General features: G+C 43.0%; 1 protein-coding gene across 10 annotated transcripts in view; it reads right to left on the bottom strand.

The window, feature by feature from the left end:
* Positions 1 to 22,960, bottom strand: part of LOC132887154 (NLR family CARD domain-containing protein 3-like) — a 143,915-nt gene that overhangs the window by 54,106 nt on the left and 66,849 nt on the right. For 4 of the 10 annotated variants that reach the window (XM_060922598.1, XM_060922607.1, XM_060922600.1 and 1 more), the window contains exon 1: positions 47 to 251. The exons of 4 other annotated variants lie outside the window; for them this stretch is intronic. In XM_060922598.1, coding sequence (XP_060778581.1) covers positions 47 to 188 — 142 coding nt within the window. In that variant the 5' untranslated portion in view covers positions 189 to 251. Of the gene's footprint in view, positions 1 to 46; positions 252 to 22,960 lie in introns of those variants that run through there. 2 more of the 10 variants (XM_060922599.1, XM_060922606.1) reach the window with 2 other exon arrangements.

Here is a 22,960-nt window from a genome sequence, read left to right as displayed (position 1 = left end):
CCGTCTGCATCAACTTAATAAAACCTTAGGACTTTCCCTTTCATACCTTTCTGAATCAGATCTAGAGTGCACAGTATCTGGTTTTTTCCTCTTTTTCTGTCGATAAAATTTCCACGCCTCGCTCTGTTGAGCATTGGCGCCACCAAACTCAAACATTCCTCTCTCACTTCCTGAATCGCCACTTCCATCCTCCATCTCCTGACCAGTCACAGTCCAGCTGTTGCCAACCGTCTCCCTTCAGACTCCTCCTCCTCCCTCCTGATCCTCTTCTTCGTTATTGTTTTATGATAAACAGCTTTTAGGTTCTTTACCGCCGCCTTCTGGACTGAAGTGTGAATCAGAATGTTTTCTTCACTATTGTGCTAAATTCTCCTCATAATTTCTGTATCATTTAAAAACCTAAAAATAGCCCAATAGCCTACATTATCTGACCTCAAGTGCAACATCTCTCTGATTCCTAGTGTCATATGATTCATTTGAAGCGTCTCTTTAAGTGTCAAGTCAAGTCAACTTTATTGTCAAATATGCTATACATGCTTGACATACAGCACAGATGAAATTTCAGTCCTCTCTGACCCATGGTGCAAACAGGCAATGCAATAAATAAAAATAGAATAATTGAAAAAACAAACAATATAAACAGTATAAACACTCTAGATAAGAACTAGACATAGACTAAACACTCAAACAATATAAACAGTATAAACACTAGATGAGAACTAGACAGACTAAACACTCAAACAAACAATATAAACAGTATAAACACTCTAGATAAGAACTAGACATAGACTAAACACTCATATATATATATATATATATATATATATATATATATATATATACACACACACACACACACACACACGTAAATTGGTGCAAATAAACAAACAGTCAAGGGCACTTAAGGTATAGCAGGTAAACATGAAATAAGCAGTATAAACAAACTAGCAGCTGTTAAGGTGAGGTAGTGCGGAATAGTGCAAATGAGCGAGGTAAAGTGAGATGTGCAGGCCCTGAGTTCAGTGTGTTAATGAACGTTGAGATGTGTGTGTGTGTGTGTGTGTGTGTGTGTGTTTGGGTGGGAGAAACTGTGAGGATGACATGTCAGATGCTGAAGGGGGGCCAGGGGGGAGTGCGAGCAGAATCTGTGGCAGGGGGCAGACAGGGGAGGAGGGGCAGAACTAGGGTTGCCACCTGTGTCTGACAAAAATCCTGGACATTTCGACCATCCAATCGACCTTTTTGCTTGTAAGCAACAGCGCCCTTCGCACATCTAACCCAAGACAAAAATCGCCCTTCTACACTGAAATTGTATTGCTCTAATTAGTAAAAATGACGCTTTTGCTAGTTATTTGTTTAGTTAATTGATTTACATAATATAGCAGGTCTTCATTATTTTGGTTTATTTCCAACAGTTTTTGGTTGTGGACACCTGGGGGCAGTAGTGGGCACAGGTAAAAGGGGAATACATAATTAAGTTCTGTTTGTTTGCTTATGTGGAATAAAAATAAATAATTAATTTTTCATTGTACCTAAGAATACCTGAATGTAACAATGTAAGGTGTAGTGTCAAACAGCTTACCTGATTGCTTAGAGTGTGGTGTGTGCTTTGCTTGTGCTTGCCTGTGCCTCTGCTGCTCTTGGCTAAACAAATACATAGGAGGACATGGAACTGATATAACTGGGCACATACAGTACATAAAGGAGTATGTACTACACTACACTATTTCATTTAATTCACCAAAACCTTACCTAATCTTCCATTTATATTTGGTGTTTTTCTTTGCTGCTGCTATGAGTCCTGGCTGATTTTCAATGAATGTCTTGAACTCAGTACAGGACAACTGAAAGTTTAGCCTGACTTGAAGCTCAGCCTTCACCATTGCAACAGAGAGTCTTCTTTTATCAGTCCAAGCCGGTTCCAGGCTAGCACCAACTCTCTGCTGGGCCAGAGGAAAGAACCGCTTACGTCAGTGGGGGGGCGGAGTTGTTAAGACCAACAACAATAACAAGATCGCGAAAGATCGCCATTTTTAAGCGACGAGAAGCAGCAGCTGTACAAACGCAAAGTCAGCCATTATTATTATTATTGTTGTTGTTGCTGCTGCTTCTTCCGTGTTGTTTTTGCTTTGATATTCGCGCCAAAGTTTATTTAAACGTAGCGCCGTAACTGACATATACAGCGACGTAAGTGACGTATACAGCGACGTAATGACGTATTCAGCGACGTAATGACGTGGCTCCGCCTAGCACGGCGAGCTATGGAAAAGCAAACTGGTTCTCAGCTGGCTCGCAAGTTGAAATACACATTTTGCCCATCATGTACAAAAAACCGGGACATTCAGTGTCCCGTATTTTTTTTTTTTTTTCCGGGATAGACCATGAAAATCCGGGACAATCAGGAAAAACCGGGACAGGTGGCAACACTAGGCAGAACAGGGAGGGAGTTGAGCCTCCCGACTGCCTGGTGAAAGAAACTGTACTTGAGCCTGCTGGTTTTGGCCCGGAGACTCCGCAGTCTCCTCCCCGATGGCAGCAGACTGAAGAGGTTGTGAGATGGGTGGATAGGGTCACCTGCAATTCTGATGGCTTTGCGGGTGAGGCGGGAGTTATAGATATCCGATAGAGAAGGAAGAGAGACACTAATGATCCTCCCAGCTGCTCTCACGATGCGCTGCAGAGTCTTGCAGCAAGATATGGTGCAGGCGCCGTACCACATGGTGATGCAGCTGGTCAGGATGTTCTCGATGGTGCCTCTGTAGAAAGTGTGCATGATGGGGGCCGGGGCTCTTGCTCTCCTCAGTTTGCGGAGGAAGTACAGACGCTGTTGGGCTTTTTTGGCCAGTGATGCGGTGTTGTTGCTCCAGGACAGGTCTTCAGAGATGTGCACACCCAGAAACTTGGTGCTGCTCACCCTCTCCACTGCAGCACCGTCAATAGATAGTGGAGCATGCTGGGTGTGCTCTCTCCTGAAGTCCACAATAATCTCCTTCGTCTTCTCTACATTCAGACGGAGATTGTTGTCCTTGCACCACATGGCCAAGCGGCTCACCTCACTCCTGTAGATTGTCTCATCGCCATTGTTGATGAGACCCACCACAGTTGTGGCATCCGCAAACTTAATGAAGAGATTAGAGTTGGATGTTGGTGTGCAGTCATGGGTTAGCAGAGTGAAGAGGAGGGGGCTTAGCACACATCCTTGGGGGGCCCCCGTGTTCAATGTGATGGTGCTGGAGGAGTTGCTGCCGACCCGTACAGCCTGTGGTCTCCCCGTCAGGAAGTCCAGCAGCCAGTTGCACAGGGAGGTGTTGAGTCCCAGCTGGTCCAGTTTATGAATGAGCTGCTGAGGAATGATTGTGTTGAATGCTGAGCTGAAGTCTATGAACAGCATTCTGACATACAAGTCTTTTGTCTCCAGGTGGGTGAGGGCTGAGTGGAGGGCAGTGGAGATGATGTCATCGGTCGAACGGTTGGACTGATATGCAAACTGGAAAGGGTCCAGGGCGGGGGGGAGGGCAGACTTGATATGCTGCATGACTAGCTGCTCGAAGCACTTCATGAGGATGGGAGTGAGTGTGACAGGGCAGTAGTCATTGAAGCAGGAGGGAGATGGCTTCTTCAGGACTGGGATAATGGTGGTAGTTTTGAGGCACGTGGGGACAACAGCCTGGCTCAACGAGATGTTGAAGATGTCTGTAAAGACATCTGTGAGTTCTTCGGCACAGTCTCTCAGAACACGACCAGGAATGTTATCAGGACCCGGGGCTTTTCGTGCATTTGTCGTCCTGAGAGCTCTCCTCACGCTGTCTGGGGACAGCGTCAACACCTGGTCACCAGGAGGTGGTGGGGTCTTCTGTGCCATGGTGCTGTTGTCTGCCTCAAAGCGAGCGAAGAAGTCGTTCAACTGATTCAGCAGAGACGTGGAGTTGTCACAGGTCTGCGGCAAGGGCTTGTAGTCTGTGATGGTCTGAATCCCCCGCCACAGGTTCCTGGTGTCTCTGCTGTCATTGAAATGGCCAGCAATGTACCTGGAATACTGTCTCTTGGCCACCCTGATGCCTCGTGACAGATTGGCCCTAGCTGTCTTCAGGCCCACCTCATCCCCAGCTCTGAAGGCGGCGTTCCAAGCCCACAGGAGCCTGTGGACTTCCCCTGTCAGCCATGGCTTCTGATTGGCCCAAATGGAGATGGTTCTGGTGACCATAACATTGTCCATGCACTTCCTCATGTAGGCAGTGACGATCTCCGTGTACTCCTGAAGATCTGTGATGTTGCTGTAGGTGGCCGCCTGTCTGAACATGCTCCAGTCAGTGGTGGAAAAACAGTCCTGGAGTGCCTCTGAGGACCCCTCTGGCCACACACGTATCTGCTTTGTAGCTGGTTTGGTGACTTTAACCAGCGGCCTGTATGCTGGCATTAGCATAACAGTGGAGTGATCTGAGGCCCCAAGGTGGGGGAGGAGTAGGGCTTTGTAGGTGTCTTTATGCATGGTGTAAACATTGTCCAGAGTATTGTTTCCACATGTAGGAAAGTTGATATGTCCATAGAGTTTTGGAAACACGCTCTTGGGGTTTGCATGGTTGAAATCCCCAGCCAGGATGAGGAAAGCATCTGGGTGGGCTGTCTGCTGCTCACTGATGTGCTGATAGAGTTCATTCAGTGCTTCACTCCTGTTGTTATTGGAGCCGGGAGGGATGTATAATGCTACCAGCAATATGGCTGTAAATTCCCTCGGCAGATAGAATGGCCGGCACTTAATAATCATAAACTCCACCAGTGGTGAGCAATGTTTGCAGACCACAACAGCATCACGGCACCAGGCATCACTGATGTAAACACAGAGTCCACCACCGTGAGTCTTCCCCCCCCCCTCAACTAGCGCTCTGTCTGACCGGTAGCATGTTAGCCGGGTTAGCTGAATGGCGCAGTCCTGGACGCTGTCGTTAAGCCATGTTTCCACAAACACAAGGACACAGCACTCACTCACAGACTTGAGTCTGTCTCTCTTGTTGATATCTCGGACAATCCAACATCACATGCTCCACCGTTTCCTGAAGTCCACATCTTCCACTAACATGCTCATCCATTATGTTTAATGTACTGTTCAGAGCAGTGTGACCAAACTTCATCCTTGATATGTCTTCCTCCTTTCTATTTCTATCACTTCCTCTCATTTCTCCTACTTTCTTTTGAATGCTGTAGTAATATCAACCCTTATTTCCTCTGTCCCACTCTTCCTGCCATTTCTTTCTTATTTCTGTCTTTATACTTTTAACCTCAGCCTTACTATATTTTACATCCATATTTATTTCTCTTTTTCTTGTTGCTCCTTTTGCATATCTGTCTGCCAGCTCATTTCCCTCCACACCACTATGTGCAGGAATCCACATGAATTTAACTTCCACTCCTGCTCTTTTAATTCTGAATATTGTTAGAGTTATGTCTAGTACTATGTCTTGTCTTGTATTTGACTGCATGTATTTAATACTTTTTAGTGCACTACTGGAATCAGAACCTATCAAAACTTTGACTGGTTTTACTTCCTCCACCCAGCTGAGAGCGAGAAGAACAGCAAACAGTTCCCCTGTATATACTGCTAAATTATCACTAACCCTTTTGTTGAACATGACATTAACTTCTGGAATGATAAACGCTATTCCTACTCTATTGTCCAATGTTTTAGATGCGTCTGTAAATATTTTAACATATTCTGGATAACTTTCTTTGATGTTTTTACCAACTTGATTTTTGCTTATATTTCCCCCTTTCTCCTTCTTTAGCAGATTTAAATTGACCCTTGTTTCTTCTAGAATCCATGGTGGGACAACACAGAGTGGCACAGTGGGGCTTACCATTTTATCAGCTATTCCAAACTCACTGATCTTATTCTCTATCGTCCAACCAAAACTCTTTGTATGCTCTTTTTCCTTTTCCTGGCATGGTTTTAATACACTCTGAGCCAGATGACTTTCGTTATGACCCCTTAAATTTGCCCAGTACATTAGTGCTATCTGAGTTCTTTGCTTTTCCAAAGGCATTTCACCCATTTCTACCTGTAGAGCTGGTATTGGAGTCATCTTTATGGCCCCACAGCACAGTCTCAAAACTTGACTCTGGATTGTGTCCAATTTTTTCAGTAAAGTCTTTGATGCCGATTCATATATTATACATCCATAATCAAGAACTGACCTGATTAGACCTCTATAGATAGCTTTCAAGGCCGATCTATTTGCTCCTCACTCTCTACTCCTCAAACATCTAATAATATTCACTGTCTTTTTACATTTTCATATTATTCTTTCAATATGTGTTTTCCAAGTGAGCTTCTTGTCAAACCAAATTCCTAAATATTTGAAACAGTCTACTCTTTCTAGGTTTTCTCCATATAGTTTAAGACTAATTTGATTATCTACTTTCTTTTTAGTAAACAAAAAGTACCTTTGTCTTTACAACCACGAATCTACCCCCATTCTTGTGCCCATGCCTCTACTTTCTCTATTGCTTGTTGTAGTTTCTTCACTATAAACTCTATATTTTGTCCCCTTTTCCACATTACCCCATCATCAGCAAACAGTGAGACCCCAATAGACCTATCTACATTACGAAATATTTAATTTATCATCATTGAAAACAATATTGGACTTCCTATACTACCTTGTGGGGTTCCATTTTCTACTAAATAATTCCTACTATATTCTTTTCCTTTTCCTACTGAGATCATCCTATCAGTTAAAAAACTTTTAACCCATCTATACATTCTCCCTCTTATCCCCAGTTGATGTAACCTAATTATTAACCCCTCTTTCTACATCATATCATATGCTTTTTCAACACCAAAAAATACAGCCACGACACTCTCTTTATTAACCTGAGCTTTCTGAAGTTCATGTTCTAGATACAGAGCGGGATCTACAGTGCTTCTTCCTTTACTAAATCTGTTGATAACATTTTATTACACCTTTGATTTCTAAATAACTTACCTTTCTTAAATCATTCTTTCCATTATTTTTTCCTGCATGTGATGTTTGGGCTATCGGTCGATAACTCGATGCCAAGCTCAGATCTTTACCCGGTTTACAAATAGGAACAATTATGGATTCCTTCCATTGATTGGGCAATGTTCCTTCTTCCCATATCTTATGATACATTTTTAGTAGTATTTCCTTACTTCTATCACTAAGATTTTTTTAACATTAAGGAGCTCATTTGGTCTCTCCCTGGAGTTGTCTTTCCGGATATCTTCAGTGCTTTATTCAATTCTGTCACTGAAAACATATGAATTGTATTTCCATATTCCTTTTCATCCTGAAGTGCTTCTATGTTTTTAGCTATTGTCCCTTCCCTCCCTCTTTTTTCTGCATCTCTCAAATTACCTGTACTATGTACTCTAACAAAGGTTCTTGCTAATAATTCTGCTTTGTTTTTACTGTCTATTATTATATCTCTATCCTCTTTCATTATCAGATACCCATACTCTTTCCAATTCCCTGACATTTTTTAATCATACCCCATACTCTCTCTAATGGTGTATTTCTACCTAGAGATTCACAATATTTCCTCCAATTCTCTCTTTTAGTCCGCTTTATTATACTCCTCACGACTGCCTGCTTTCTCTTGTAGTCAATCAAATTTTGAAAACTCAGTGGTTTTTTTTTTTACAAAACTTTGAAAGCCTTATTTTGACTTTGTATTGCCTGAGTGCATTCTTGTGTCCACCACTGAACTAACTTTTCCTTTCTATTACCACTTCTTTTTGGGATAGACTCTTTTGCTGCTCCCATTATATTTCCACTGATTTCAGAATTTAAGTCATTAACTGGTTGATTTATTTTTACAACGTTCAATTTCTCCTCACATAATCCTTTGAACTTACTCCAATCAGCTTCCTCAAATTTCCATCTTCCTTCTCTTTCATCCCATTTATATCATATTCTATTCCTATATTAACAAATATTGGGTAGTGATCACTTCCTAGAGTACTTCCTTTCAGTGTCTTCCATCTACTTTTTCCAGGCAGCGATTGTGAAACCAGTGTGATATCGATTGCTGATTCTGTTCCTCTCACCACATTCACCCTTGTGCCTGAACCATCATTTAAACACACCAATTCCTTTTCATCCACTATTTCTTCTATAATGTCTCCATTTGGGTCTTCTTGGTTCCCCCATGCTCTAAATTGACCGTAGGTGTGAATGTGAGTGTGAATGGTTCTGTGTCTATGTGCCAGCCCTGTGATAACCTGGTGACTTGTCAAGGGTGTACCCCCTGCCCATAATCAGCTGGGATAGGCTCCAGCTTTCCTGCGACCCTGTAGGACAGGATAAGCAGCTCCAAATAATGGATGGATGGATGGTTCCCCCATATTGTGCTGTGTGCATTGAAGTCTCCACACCAGACTACTTTCCCTCTCCAGTGCTCCAAAATTGATTCTAATTTTCCTTTCTCTAACTGTTTACATGGGTTATAGAAGTTTATAATTTTCATACTTCCTTCTCTAGTCCATACTTCAATCACTACTATTTCTAACTCTTGTAATGTCATTAGCTGTCTGCATTTCATATGGTACCTTGTCTGATAAATGTTGCACATCCTCCACCATTTCCATTGACCCAATCTTTGTGTATGCAATGATATCCTTTAATATTAAAGTCTAGAACTGGTTTGAGCCATGTTTCCTGTATGCATATAACATCTGGTATTGTTTTTAATGAATTGATGTAGCCTTTACACTCTTGCCCATTTGCTATCAGACTTCAAGCATTCCATTGAAGAATAAGCATTATGGTATGATTTGATGACTTCCCTCTGCTGTCCCTTCCCCATGACTAAGATCTGCACATATTTTTTCCCAAGATAAGTCCTTTGTGTTCAGGAACTTTGCTGCTGCCTTCACTATAATTTTGATTTTTTTTTTTTTCAGTTTTAGTCTTTGCTTGTTCTGAGCAATTAATAGCACAGGCTAGAAACAGAACCAATCTGTCCGTTGTGATTCCTGTTTGTAGTTATCTGACAACCCTCTGTCTTTGCTTGTCTGTTTATTTTGGATTATACTTTCATTTTTCCCTACATTCACAATCTTCACTGGCTCTGCATAAGTTACTCTCCGTTCTGTTCTTACTTGCTGAATCTCGACTGCCTGTTTCCTCACTGTGCATCCTCCAAATGCTGCTGTGTGATTTCCTCCATAGTTACATTTTACTTCACTATTCCTCCCACATTCTCCATATGCATGCTCCCCTCCACATCATCTACATCTCTGCTTTACCTTACACACACACTAGCAATGTGGCCATACCTCTGACACTGATAGCATCTAAGGGGAGGAGGAACATATGCTCTTACACTGAAGCTCATATATCCAGCCATCACCCTTCCTAGAAGAACATCATCTTTGAACTCCAGTAACACAGATGGACTATCTTCTCTTTCCCCATTCCTGATTGCTTGTAGCCATCTAATTCCTGTTATTGTTCCTCCTTTAAGCATTTCCTTCAGTTCATCCAGATTTTCTCCTCAGGGGATTCTTGATATCACTCTCCTAACTCTGTTTTTCTCACCAATCACTCTTCTTTCTGCTATTTCTTTCTTACACACTGTTGTTTAAATGCCTTATTTCTCTCTTCAGCATTTTTGCATTTTACCAGCAAACTGCCATCTCTTAACACCTCGGCCATCTCTAGATCCCCAATGGCTTTTCTCAGTCCATTTGTCAAGGCAGTCAGACTTACAGACGATACCTCATCTCCTGCTTTAAACTTAAGAATAAACTCTTCCTTCATTATTTTTTTCCATGCTTCACTTCTTTCCTCATCCTCTTCAAGTGCTCATTTGCCTGGTCTTGTCATTGTATTATTTTTTCTTTCCTTCCTTGCTCCTTCTTCCTATTTTTACTACTTTTGTCCATTCAAGCTCCATATCTTCCTCCTCAGAAAGTCCTCCACTACGACTAGCCATTCTGATTTAGTCACAATCCAGATTATGCCAAAACCACCTTTTCCACCGTCCAACAATTGCATCAAAATTTCTTCTTAAAACACGACTGCACAGTCTCACAGACGCTGCTCCAAAAACACGCGCTCAGTCCAGTGGTGTAGTCTACGTGATACGCAGGTCTACGCCGTATGCCCACTGGAAAAGCTCAGCGATTTCCGTATTGAGGTATTTCACTCACGTGACCAAGTCATGTGACGCTGCCATTTTGGACGGCACGGCTCGAATCAGTTTGAATGCGAGGAAGGCGACAAACGAAAAACATAAAAGAAAAAGGAGCGAGATGCAGAAAACACCTTCACTATCCAGCGACGTAGGGCATTTACAGGGCGAGCAGAGGGAGAGGTATTTGCAAAAATTGAGGTTAGCAGGCTTAGAGAACGACGTTTACCTGCTTCCACCAGGATTGTTCACTGACGTACGGAAGTACACGAAGCCCTCGTCTTTACCTGACTTCGGCCCACAGGATCTGTATACCTATGTCGTTAAAAACCCATCGCCATACACAGGTATTGATCTGAAAGCGTATAAGAGTTTGGATGCCTACAAATATTTTGTGTCAGGCTGGGTAACATGCCTACATCAGCGGGTCGTCCCTGGAGCCGGTGGTCGCCATCTGATTACAGCTAAGGTTTGTTCACATTTTCATTTACTTTCGGTCCTCAGGATAAACAAAATGTTATTAAATGTCATTGAAATAACTTCTTAGTCTGTTGAGACATGGCCCGTTATAAATTTGCTGTTACCAGGCAATGACCAAGAACTGTATTATTAGGGTCGGTGTAGTTGTAGCAGTGTATTAGCAACTAGCTGTTAGCACTAGCTAATGTCAACAACATAGTAGCTGGTATGTTACTGTAGCAATGTTTACGTTCAGTCATTTGGATGACTGTTTAAACCTTTCAGTCTCAAGTTTTTCCTTTACTGGATTTACTAGTTTACTGAGCCATCGCGCGCTCTCCGGCCGAGCCGGGAGCCATCGCGCGCTCTCCGGCCGAGCCCGGAGCCATCGCGCGCTCTCCGGCCGAGCCCGGAGCCATCGCGCGCTCTCCGGCCGAGCCCGGAGCCATCGCGCGCTCTCCGGCCGAGCCCGGAGCCATCGCGCGCTCTCCGGCCGAGCCCGGAGCCATCGCGCGCTCTCCGGCCGAGCCCGGAGCCATCGCGCGCTCTCCGGCCGAGCCCGGAGCCATCGCGCGCTCTCCGGCCGAGCCCGGAGCCATCGCGCGCTCTCCGGCCGAGCCCGGAGCCATCGCGCGCTCTCCGGCCGAGCCCGGAGCCATCGCGCGCTCTCCGGCCGAGCCCGGAGCCATCGCGCGCTCTCCGGCCGAGCCCGGAGCCATCGCGCGCTCTCCGGCCGAGCCCGGAGCCATCGCGCGCTCTCCGGCCGAGCCCGGAGCCATCGCGCGCTCTCCGGCCGAGCCCGGAGCCATCGCGCGCTCTCCGGCCGAGCCCGGAGCCATCGCGCGCTCTCCGGCCGAGCCCGGAGCCATCGCGCGCTAGCTCAGTAAACTAGTAAATCCAGTAAAGGAAAAACTTGAGACTGAAAGGTTTTAACAGTCATCCAAATGACTGAACGTAAATATTGCTACAGTAACATACCAGCTACTATGTTGTTGACATTAGCTAGCTTGCCGTCCAAAATGGTGGACACCGGGGCGTCACGTGACCCTGTGACGTCAGGTGAAATACCTCAATACTCACTGAAGAGCTCAGTGATTTGCGTATGCGCATGCGCCTACCGAAAAATATATTCGTTATTTGAACTGGCCAAACCAACGTCAACATTGTCAGATGAATGTTCCACAGTTCCATTCCTAAATGCCTGTGTCCACCAAACGCGCTTTAGCGCTACAAGCGCCTATTCAATTCAAATCCTATGGGCTTCATTGATTAGACGCTGACAGAGCCCGACTCAGCACTCAAGGCGTTGCGAGTTGATCCAAGAGCAGAGAATTGACCCTTCCGGGAGCTCCGCCCCCCTTAGCAACTGTTGCTACGTATGTCAGTCAAGCCAGCCGTCCCCCTTCGCAGTAAACGTCATTCATACGTAAGAGGAAATTGCGCGCGCAGCCTGGACCCAAAAAAGACTCAGCGACGGTAGAGACGAGAAGAAAGATTTGGAAGAAATGCCGAGTTGTTGTGTTGTCGGGTGTCAGAATCGTAGCAGTGATGGGGTTAAAATGTTCAGAATTCCAGCAGGATCTCACCCATTCCGAAAAAATCACCGACGTCTATGGCTACAAGCCATCAAACATATAGACTGGGATGAAAGCACCATCAAAAATGCGCGGGTTTGCAGCGCCCACTTCATCACAGGTAAGATCAGGCTATTTATTAAATCTTTCTTTTTTATTCTTTCTAGTCTTCGTTTATTGATGTAGCAAAATATTTTGGTAACGTTTGTCTGATTAGCTGGTCATAGTTACACAATGTAATGAATATTGTTAGCATGTTAACTTAGCTTTGCATGCAATTGTGTTTGTAGGAGAGGTCTCGCTTGACTCAAGCAGTCCAGATTTTGTGCCATCATTGTTTGTGTCTGCTGAAAATCACAATTTTAAAGCAAGGATGGAAAGGTAAAATTGTGTGCCCTTACTCTAAATGCCAACTTACGTTGACTGCTCTAACCTAGCTCCCGCCCCGTTCAGTTTCATTTCTGCTCTCTGCCTCTCGCTTTTTACGCAGCTCTGATTTCTCTTAGCTGCACTCTTTACACTATCATTGTGGATATGTTGGATGATGTCGGCACGAAGTTTTTCGTGGGTGTACACTGAAGTCTTGTCAATAAGGTACGAGTATATATCTGGCCATTGTATACCAGGGAACTTACTAACATTGTCCGTCCACTCTTTAATTAAATGCGGATCCGGTAGGCGATGTCCACTTGTTAGAGTTAACTTATTTATGTAGCATTCTCGATCTTGTAACGACAATTGTTTGGCATAATCTGACAGCTCATAATGCCGGTCTATGGGCAGCGCCATTGTTTCTGAGTCCAGGCTGCGCGCGCATCCTAGCAATGGTCGGTTTGTTTACAAACATGCGAAGGGGTCTGCCTTTGACTTGTTGCTGAGCAACAGTGCTTATTCAGTCATGACAGACCACGCGGCATTATCTAGCATTCAATCAAGCTTGCGAAATCATGAAACGAAAACAAACGACACTATTTCAGTGTTTTCAGAAGTGTCCTCAGCCATCACTCTGCAACACAACCAAGGAGGCAATGCAGACCTCAAATGCCAGAATATAAAAACACCTGGAAAGTCCTGTAGACCTTTTTTGCAGGGCTTGTGGACTAACACACTGAAGGGCATTGCGTATTTGTTAATTAAATTAATTTTTTCTTCTCTGAAGCAAACATTTGTTTTAGCACAACTAGGATGTTTTCTTGTTCATTTAAGCTGATGTGCTGAATAGATAAGAAATAAGAAATGCATTTAATATGTTAAAAATATATTATTGTGTGATGTGTTTAATTTACATGTCAATATGTCAAATTTTCTTGATACATGAAAAATAAAAAAACAATGATGGAAAAGCCCACTTATCTTAAGTTGAACGGTGAATCAAAATTTTATAAATTTTGTACATTTAAACCACATTTGTTTTGCATAAAGTAGATCTGTACACAAAACCAGTTTCAAGATGCATATTACTATGCATTAGGCAGTGATGGTGCTCATGAGGTGTTGCTTTCAGGTTATCGGACAGTTACAAGATGGATGAGTACAAGTATAACAGTATAGCCACAACACGTGTGTGTGTATATACATATATATATATATATATATATATATATATATATATATATATATATATTGTGTGTGTGTGTGTGAGTATAAATTTTTTACCGGGGGGGCATTGCATGGCAAGCACTGAGTATACCCACTGCAAAAAAGTAGACTACACCACTGGCTCAGTCCCCCTGTCGTGCGCTCCTGCTCAACACCTCAGCAAGCCTGGAAACGTCCCCGCTCCGTTGGGGCCTACTGATCTTGTCATAACTCGGATTTTAATCATGTGAAAGTTTCACAAAGATTAAGTCTAAACTGCAGATAAGAGCTAAAAATATAGAGACTTGCTGTATAAACTATAATATACAACATCCACAAGGTTTTAACAGCATCGTACAGCAGGAGGCGCTCTTCTGTTTTATAGATTATTATTATTACAAAGTGGACACATCTTTACGCTATCATGTGCTTACAGTTCTACAGAGATTTTAAATAAATTACAGATCTCTGTAGTTTTAATTTAGTTTTTATTGAGTCAGTGTAATGTGCTGTGATGTAATCTCCCTTTTCAAAGAAATAAAACATGGCATCTTACCTAAATATTTACATTTATTAAGATGAAATATATCCATTATTGCTATAAGATTCATCATTTACTCATGTGGATATCTGTATCTGGTTTTAGGAGATAAAACATCTAAAATGTTCAACGTTTTCAGTGATGAAGGTTGATGATGACGCTTTTCTGATGTATTTAATTAAATAAATGTTAGCTGGGTGGATTATATTCTGTTCTTAGTCCAGTTTAGTCATTTTCAGTTTCAGACTGCCTCCCCCTCCATCCCCTCCCCTCCTCTCCCATCCATGTCCCTTCCCCCCTGCTCTCTGCTTTTCCCCCCTCTTTCCACAACTGATGCCACCCAGCTCCTGCTCTCTCACCATCCTACCACCTGTGCTCTTGATCACATCCCCTCCAGACTATCACTCCTGACACCCTCCCATTTATCAACTCCTCCTTGTCCTCCGGATAGTTTCCCTCCAGCTTCAAACGAACCCACATCACCCCACTGCTGAAAAACCCACCCTAGACCCCTCTGTCATCCAGAACTACCCCTCGGTTTCTCTTCTCCCTTCCTATCAATGACACTTGAGCATGCTGTTGTGAACCACCTCTCCCTGGGTGATGAAGAAAACGGAGTGAATGGTTTTCACAGGTGAGATGTGGTTTCATCCATCAACACACTGAGTTCTGATTGGTGACTCCAGTGTTTAGGAAAAACGAGACAATGAGAAGTACATAGTGTGTTGAGAAGTGTGTATAGAAGTCTGCAAAATGAATGAAGTATAACTGCAAACTGTGTTGAGCAATAAGAATGTTTATTGTTGTGAAGGAATATTTTGTGGTTCAGAGATTTGAGCAGAATGAATCAGTTATTTGGTGAATTCATTCCGTTACAGTGTGTATCCGAATGAGAGAAACTGGAAAACAACACAAAACAGTGTCATATCAGGAAGAGCCACTAGATGGCGGTGTATTATGTGCCACAGGGTTGATGGGGATCAGTTCCATCTCCAGGATCTGTTCTGTTCCCCTCCTGTGGTCACCCAAAGCTATTATGCTGAGAACGCAATATTAAATGGTAGTATAATAGTCTACAATATGAAACAGTGATTTACAGCAATTTATTAATTTCAATATAATTTTAAACCATCAGTGTCTCAAAGAGGGCGGCACGGTGGTGTAGTGGTTAGCGCTGTCGCCTCACAGCAAGAAGGTCCTGGGTTTGAGCCCCGGGGCCGGCGAGGGCCTTTCTGTGCGGAGTTTGCATGTTCTCCCCGTGTCCGCGTGGGTTTCCTCCGGGTGCTCCGGTTTCCCCCACAGTCCAAAGACATGCAGGTTAGGTTAACTGGTGACTCTAAATTGACCGTGAGTGTGAATGGTTGTCTGTGTCTATGTGTCAGCCCTGTGATGACCTGGCGACTTGTCCAGGGTGTACCCCACCTTTCGCCCGTAGTCAGCTGGGATAGGCTCCAGCTTGCCTGCGACCCTGTAGAAGGATAAAGCGGCTAGAGATAATGAGATGAGATGAGTGTCTCAAAGATGCTTCAAGAAAATAACATGCTGATCAATAATCAGGATCTCGATGTGTATTGACACACACACAGTACATATAATGAAGTGTCTTCACACAAATATTTCAAGCATCCAATACAGAATTGATAATCATCTTTATTTTTATAAACACAGTATTTAAAAATTGATTAAAACAGTTACGTACAGAGTCAACCAAATTAAACCTCTCTCATCTGAATTTTATAATTTCAGGAGGAAAATAATTTACTTTACGCAGTTATAAACAGTGTGTAACTTTGTGCAATGACAAAATTACTGCAGTGAACTGATACGATAAGATATTTATGATGTGTTTTAAACATAAATGTGACCTTTTGCTGCATGTAAATGGAAAAACAGAAGCATACTGTACATACAAAACTATTAAATGATGTTCAATGTGCAATAACAGTTTCTGTTTTGCTGTAAAAGATATTAATAAGAAAATATTTATGAGTGAGTTAATTAAAGTTTATCTCAGCTGGTGTATTTTTACAAACAACTAGAGAAGTGGAAGTGCTGACCAGTGTTGGGCACGTTACTTTCAAAAAGTAATTAGTTATAGTTACTAGTTACTTTTCCCAAAAAGTAACTGAGTTAGTAACGGAGTTACTTTGTCATAAAAGTAACTAATTACCAGGGAAAGTAATTATTCCGTTACATTTTGTTCCCCCTCAAAAAAAATCAAATTCAATTAGTGTAATCATAATAAAAGTGAATGTTAAATGTGTTTAATGACTGAAATGGACACTTAACAGAACCAATTAGTAACGTTATCTACACTATATTAATATTTTTGTGGGACAATGTGAGATAAGACATCTATCAAATGTAATATATTTTTGTAGTTATTCAAATTATGTTACTAATTACTGGCCACTGACGAGGACAAACGCTTTGTTCCTCGACATAATGTGCATTGCATGTAAACACTCTTGCCTTTTATTTCAAGTAATGAAAAGTAATGGCTGTGTTTCCAGTGTGAAAGCGCAGTGCTGGGCTGACCGCTCGCCATCGCTGTGTCTTCTGATTGAAAGAGCGCGCAGTAGTGCAGTAGGCGTGGCCTACCTACGTATGTTGTCCAAATCTACTCTGATTGGCTTACTGTGCCGTTGTCTCGTGTCTCCCCGCCCCACACTAAAGCAGAGTAAAGAAAGGCTGAGCGAGCAGCGTGCCAGATGAGAACAGCTTTAATAAAGTAACGCATAGTATTTTATTGTAAGTAACAGGAACGGCGTTATAACGATGTAAAAAGTAATTAGTTAGATTACTCGTTACTAAAAAAAGTAACGCCGTTAGTAACGCCGTTTATTTCTAACGCCGTTATTCCCATCACTGGTGCTGACATGTTGTACACATCTGATTATCACTAAATGATGATGATTTTCAAATCACTTTGTACTGTAAGGGTTTATCCTCATCATCCTCTGTGTGTGAGACTCAGATCAGATCAGGATGAAAACTACAATCTGTAAAGAAGGAGAAAAGGGCAGAATGATCAGATTTGAACATGTTTTTATCAGAATCAGTCATCAGGTTCATGACAAGAAAAATGTGTTGCAGAACACACAAAGCACAGATTCAAGTTTACAAAATACAAAACCATAAATTATCTCAAAATGTGTGTAAATGAAAGGGGAGGGGATCCATTCTTTCTCAGTGAAACACTGTTGCCTGATACAGCCACCAGGGGCAGGCTCTCTTCCACTCTTTTCAGAGAGAGAACACCAAACGCACAACAGTGTTTTTATTTATTACTGTACCAACACATTCAGATACAGAATCTCCTCTGGAGTGGAGAAAGAGACATCAAACCACCAAATCACTCTTACTGTGTGTGTGTGTGTGTGTGTGTGTGTGTGTAGAGACAGTCAGTAACTCACTCTAGTGTCTCCAGTGTACAGTGTGGATCCTTCAGTAGATCAGAGAGCAGCTTCACTCCTGATTCTCCTGGATTATTGTAGTTCAGATCCAGTTCTCTCAGGTGTGATGAGGGATTTGACCTCAGAGCTGAAACCAGAGCAGCACAACCTTCACCTGTAATCCTGCAGCCAGACAACCTGTAGAGAGAAACATCTCACAGTTACAGCATAAATCACTCAGCTTTACTACACAACACACACAATCTTTATATACAGTACACTTACTGTGTGTGTGTGTGTGTGTGTGTGTGTGTGTGTGTGTACCTCAGTATCTCCAGTGTACAGTGTGGATTCTCCAGTCCAGCTTTAAACTTTTAAACTTTAAACTTTAGCATGGAACAGAAATGTGAGTGTGTTTCTCTCTCACACAGAAATCAGAGGACAGGACGCCACATCAGCACATTTACAGGAGCAGCGACGTCTTTCTGCACTCCACAATCTCTCAGCTACAATTTATTATCACACCATTAGCTCATGGACAGAACACACACGTGTGAGAGCGAGCAGCCAACAAACACTCCACTCTGACCTGTGTTCAAGTTTCTACAAACTAAACACACACAGTACTCTCTCTCTCTCTCTCACACACACACACACACACTACTCTCTCTCTCTCACACACACACACACACACAGTGTTACTGTCATTTGGTTTGGTTAATTTCACATTGAACTGATTTTCCAGAGCACCAAACTGTTTGTACAGTGTCTTGCAAAAGTATTCATCCCCCAAGTGTTTGTCCTGTTTTGTCGCATTACAAGCTGGAATTAAAATGGATTTTTGGAGGGTTAGCACCATTTGATTTACACAACATGCCAAACACTTTAAAGGTGCATTTTTTTTATTTGACACAAACAAGAATTAAAATGAAAAAATAGAAATCTGGAATGTGCATAGGTATTCACCCCCTTTCATATGAAACCCCTAAATAAGAGCTGCTCCAACCAATTCACTTCATAAGTCACACAATTAGTTGATTAAGATCCACCTGTGTGCAATCAAAGTGTCACATGATCTGTCACATGATGTCTGTATAAATCAACTTGTTCTGGAAGGACCCTGACTCTGCAACACTACTAAGCAAGCTGTGGGTGCTAAGAGAGAGCAACTGGACTTGCTTGAAGATTCTTGAAGACGTTTCACCTCTCATCCGAAAGGCTTCTTCAGTTCTGTCTGACTAAGGCCCTGTCCACACGGCAATGGATTCAGGTGACTCCGATACAATTGCTTATCGTTTAGGCCTGGCGTCCACACGGCACCGGCGTTTTGGGTGCCCAAAACGCAATCTTTTTGAGAACAGGTTCCAGAGTGGAAAGGTCTGGCAACGTTGCCGTTGTGAAGTCGTCTGGATGAGTAGAACAGATTTGTTTACGATGACGTCACAACCACATGACTGTGAGTGCTTCACGCCGGGTAGAAGTGTAACGAATAACACCAGGAAAAAGCCTTACAGAGCACTAGTGAGAGTGAAACACGAGCTTGGATATTATTATTATTATTATTATTATTATTATGTTCAGTGTTAGTTCACAGTAGTAATGCAAGAAGCAGAATAGTGACAGTAATAGTGAAGCAAAAACATGCAATTGTACAAACACTGCAGCTCTACAGCAAAATATTCATTTATGAAATGGTCTGATTCTTAACACCAGTAGTGCCAATGATCTTCTCATTGCGATGCGATTTGTCAACAAATCCTATAACTTGGCTCATGAAACGCGCTTACAAAATATTTTCACTGTGAATATTTATTGTGTAATGGTGCAATCCCGCCAGCAAAAATAGGGAAAAAAAGGAGCGATCTCACCTCTTCAGATGTTGATTTAAGTCCGACAATACATTCCTCAAAAAGGGCGTAGAGGAGCAAATTAATCCAATTTATTCCCGACCATTAAAGACGCCGCCTTCTGCGTAGAATCATACGTCATCCTCACCGCCATATTGGAGAGGTCAAAGCGGAGAATAAAGATTAGCTGCGTTTAACTGTACCAACAGGTTTGCCATCCAAATGAGATCACATGGGATTACCTTTCACAGGTGAGACTGGAAAAATACTTTTCATTGTATTTGGTCATTATAATGTAATTTTACAAACAGATTTTCCTGACTTTGTGGCTAATATGAAGTCTCTCGCATAATAGTTTATGCGCATGCGTCCTTACTACTTCTTCTATTGTTCTGGTGTCTCCGAAGGGACCGTCTTACAGCGCCCCTAGAGGTGTGGCATGTGTATTGCATCGTTTTCAGCAAGCGTTGCGTTGCCATATGGACCTGATATTTTACTGATTGTTGCCCATTTGGACATGATATATTTTTAAATAACATCTCGTTGCCGTTGTCGTGTGGATGTAGCCTAATAGGGAGTATCAGGTATTTATCCTCTCATGGATGAAAAGCTCTTCTCAGGTGTCGTTGAGTCATCCTGTTGGTGTGGGTCACTGGGGGCTGGGTGTGGACGGCCTCAAGAGTCGTTAGGGTGATCAATGGATTGCCTGTTAGGGTGATCAATGGAATGCTGATTCTCTCTGTCCTCCTGTGAGTCACTGAAAACAGCTGGGTTTTGGTGTGCATTCAGTTGTCTGGGAAGTGTACCAAGGACTGCATTGTAGGTGGCTCATAAATGGTGTCTTAGACCCCCACCTCTGTTCAGTGATGGCCGTTCCAGGTTGACAAAAATGGCTTCTTTAACTCCTCGCTCATACCAACGATCCTCTCTGGCTAAAATGCGTACGTTGCAATCCTGAAATGAGTGTCCTTTGTTGTTAAGATGAAGGTAGACAGCAGAGTCCTGGCCTGAGGAACTGGCTTTCCTGTGTTGTCCAGTGGGTGATGAGTCGAAGAGTAAGTACTGGTCTGTGTGTGTCTCTTTTCACCTGCATTCCCACCACAGAAGCAGTTGAATCTGTTAGAAAACGATTCCTTCAAGACAGCACCTTACTGGATAGAACGAACCTCACCACGGACCAGATTTGCACCCTGCTTGACCTCTGCCTGACTACCACTTATTTCCAGTTTAATGAAAGTTTCTACAGACAGAAGCATGGATGCGCCATGGGCTCACCAGTGTCCCCTATTGTGGCCAATCTTTACATGGAGGAAGTGGAACATAAAGGTTTGACCACTTTTTCAGGAGTTGCTCCCAGCCACTGGTTCAGATACGTGAATGACACCTAGGTTAAAATCAAAACCCATGAGGTGGAAGCCTTCTCTAAGCACATCAGTGCAGTGGATCTCAACATCAATTTCACTCGGGAGGACGTCAGTGGGAATAATAGCATTCTTGGATTGTGATGTACACATTAGACAAGACAGAAGCCTTAGCATCGAGGTCTCCCGGAAACCCCCCCACACAGACCAGTACCTACTCTTCGACTCTCACCACCCACTGGAACACAAATTGGGGGTCATTAGTACCTTGCAACACAGGGCTCAGAACATCCCTACAATGGTAGAGGGAAAAGAGAAGGAGCAGAATCACATCAAGAAAGCACTTCAGGACTGCGGGTATCCCAACTGGTCTTTCTTCAAGAGCAGAAAAAGGAACATAATGGACAAGGAGGATAACAGGAACAAATGCAAGAACGTTGTCATTCCCTACATTTCTGGTCTATCTGAGAAACTCGGGAGGATCTTTTACAAACACAACATTCTGGTACATTTCAGACCCAGTAACACCCTGAAGCACAAACTGGTCCACCCTAAGGACAGAATAGCCAGACACAAACAGGACAACATACAGTAGTGTATGCCATTCAGTGCAGTGAGGAATGCACGGACTCGTATATTGGGGAAACAAAACAACCGCTTCACAGGCGCATGGCTCAACACAGGAAAGCCAGTTCCTCAGGCCAGGACTCTGCTGTCTACCTTTATCTTAACAACAAAGGACACTCATTTCAGGATTGTAATGTATGCATTTTAGCCAGAGAGGATCGTTGGTATGAGCGAGGAGTTAAAGAAGCCATTTTTGTCAACCTGAAACGGCCATCACTGAACAGAGGTGGGGGTCTAAGACATCATTTATCAGCTCCCTACAATGCAGTCCTTGGCACACTTCCCAGACAACTGAATGGACACCTGAATGCTGTTTTCAGTGACTCACAAGAGGACAGGGAGAATCAGCATTCCATTGATCACCCTAACAGGCAATCCATTGATCACCCTAACGACTCTCGAGGCCATCCACACCCAGCCCCCAGTGACCCACACCAACAGGATGACTCAATGACACCTTAGATGAGCTTTTCATCCATGAGAGGATAAATACCTGATACTCCCTATTAGTCAGACAGAACTGAAGAAGCCTTTCGGATGAGAGGTGAAACATCTTCAAGAATCTTCAAGCAAGTCCAGTTGCTCTCTTTTACCACCCACAGTTTACTATGACCTTGATGACTGAGGCCCTGTCCACACGGCAACGGATTCAGGTGAATCCGATACAATTGTTTATCGTTTCGGCCTGGCGTCCACATGGCACCGGCGTTTTGGGTGCCCCAAAACGCAATCTTTTGAGAACGGGTTCCAGAGTGGAAAGATCTGGCAACGTTGCCGTTGCAAAGTCGTCTGGATGAGTAGAACGGATTTGTTTACAATGACGTCACAACCACATGACTGTCAGTGCTTCACGCCGGGTAGAAGTGTAATGAACTCGATGCGAGTTGTCAACAAATCCTATAACTTGGTTCATGAAACGCACTTACAAAATATTTTCACTGTGAATATTTATTGTGTAATGGTGCAAAGTGAGAGAGAGAGAGAGAGAGAGAGAGAAAATAGCCCTTAGGGCAGAGTCAATCCCGCCAGCAAAAATAGGGAAAAAAAAGGAGTGATCTCACCTCTTCAGATGTTGGTTTAAGTCCTAAAATACATTCCTCAAAAAGGGCGTAGAAAAACAAATTAATCCATCAACGTGTAGCATTCAATTTATTCCGGACCATTAAAGACGCCGCCTTACGCGTAGAATCATACGTCATCCTTGCTGCCATATTGGATAGGTCAAAGCGGAGAATAAAGATGCCTCATTCATGTGCTGCATTGAACTGTACCAACAGGTTTACCGTCCAAACGAGATCACATGGGATTACCTTTCACAGGTGAGACTGGAAAAATACTTTTCATTGTATTTGGTCATTATAATGTAATTTTACAAACAGATTTTTCTGACTTTGTGGCTAATATGAAGTCTTGTGCATAATAGTTT

The sequence above is a fragment of the Neoarius graeffei genome, chromosome 5, assembly GCF_027579695.1.
Source record: "Neoarius graeffei isolate fNeoGra1 chromosome 5, fNeoGra1.pri, whole genome shotgun sequence".
Lineage (NCBI taxonomy): Eukaryota > Metazoa > Chordata > Actinopteri > Siluriformes > Ariidae > Neoarius > Neoarius graeffei.
The sequence above is the reverse complement of the archived record's forward strand: the minus strand, read 5'-3'. Positions and strand labels throughout refer to the sequence as shown.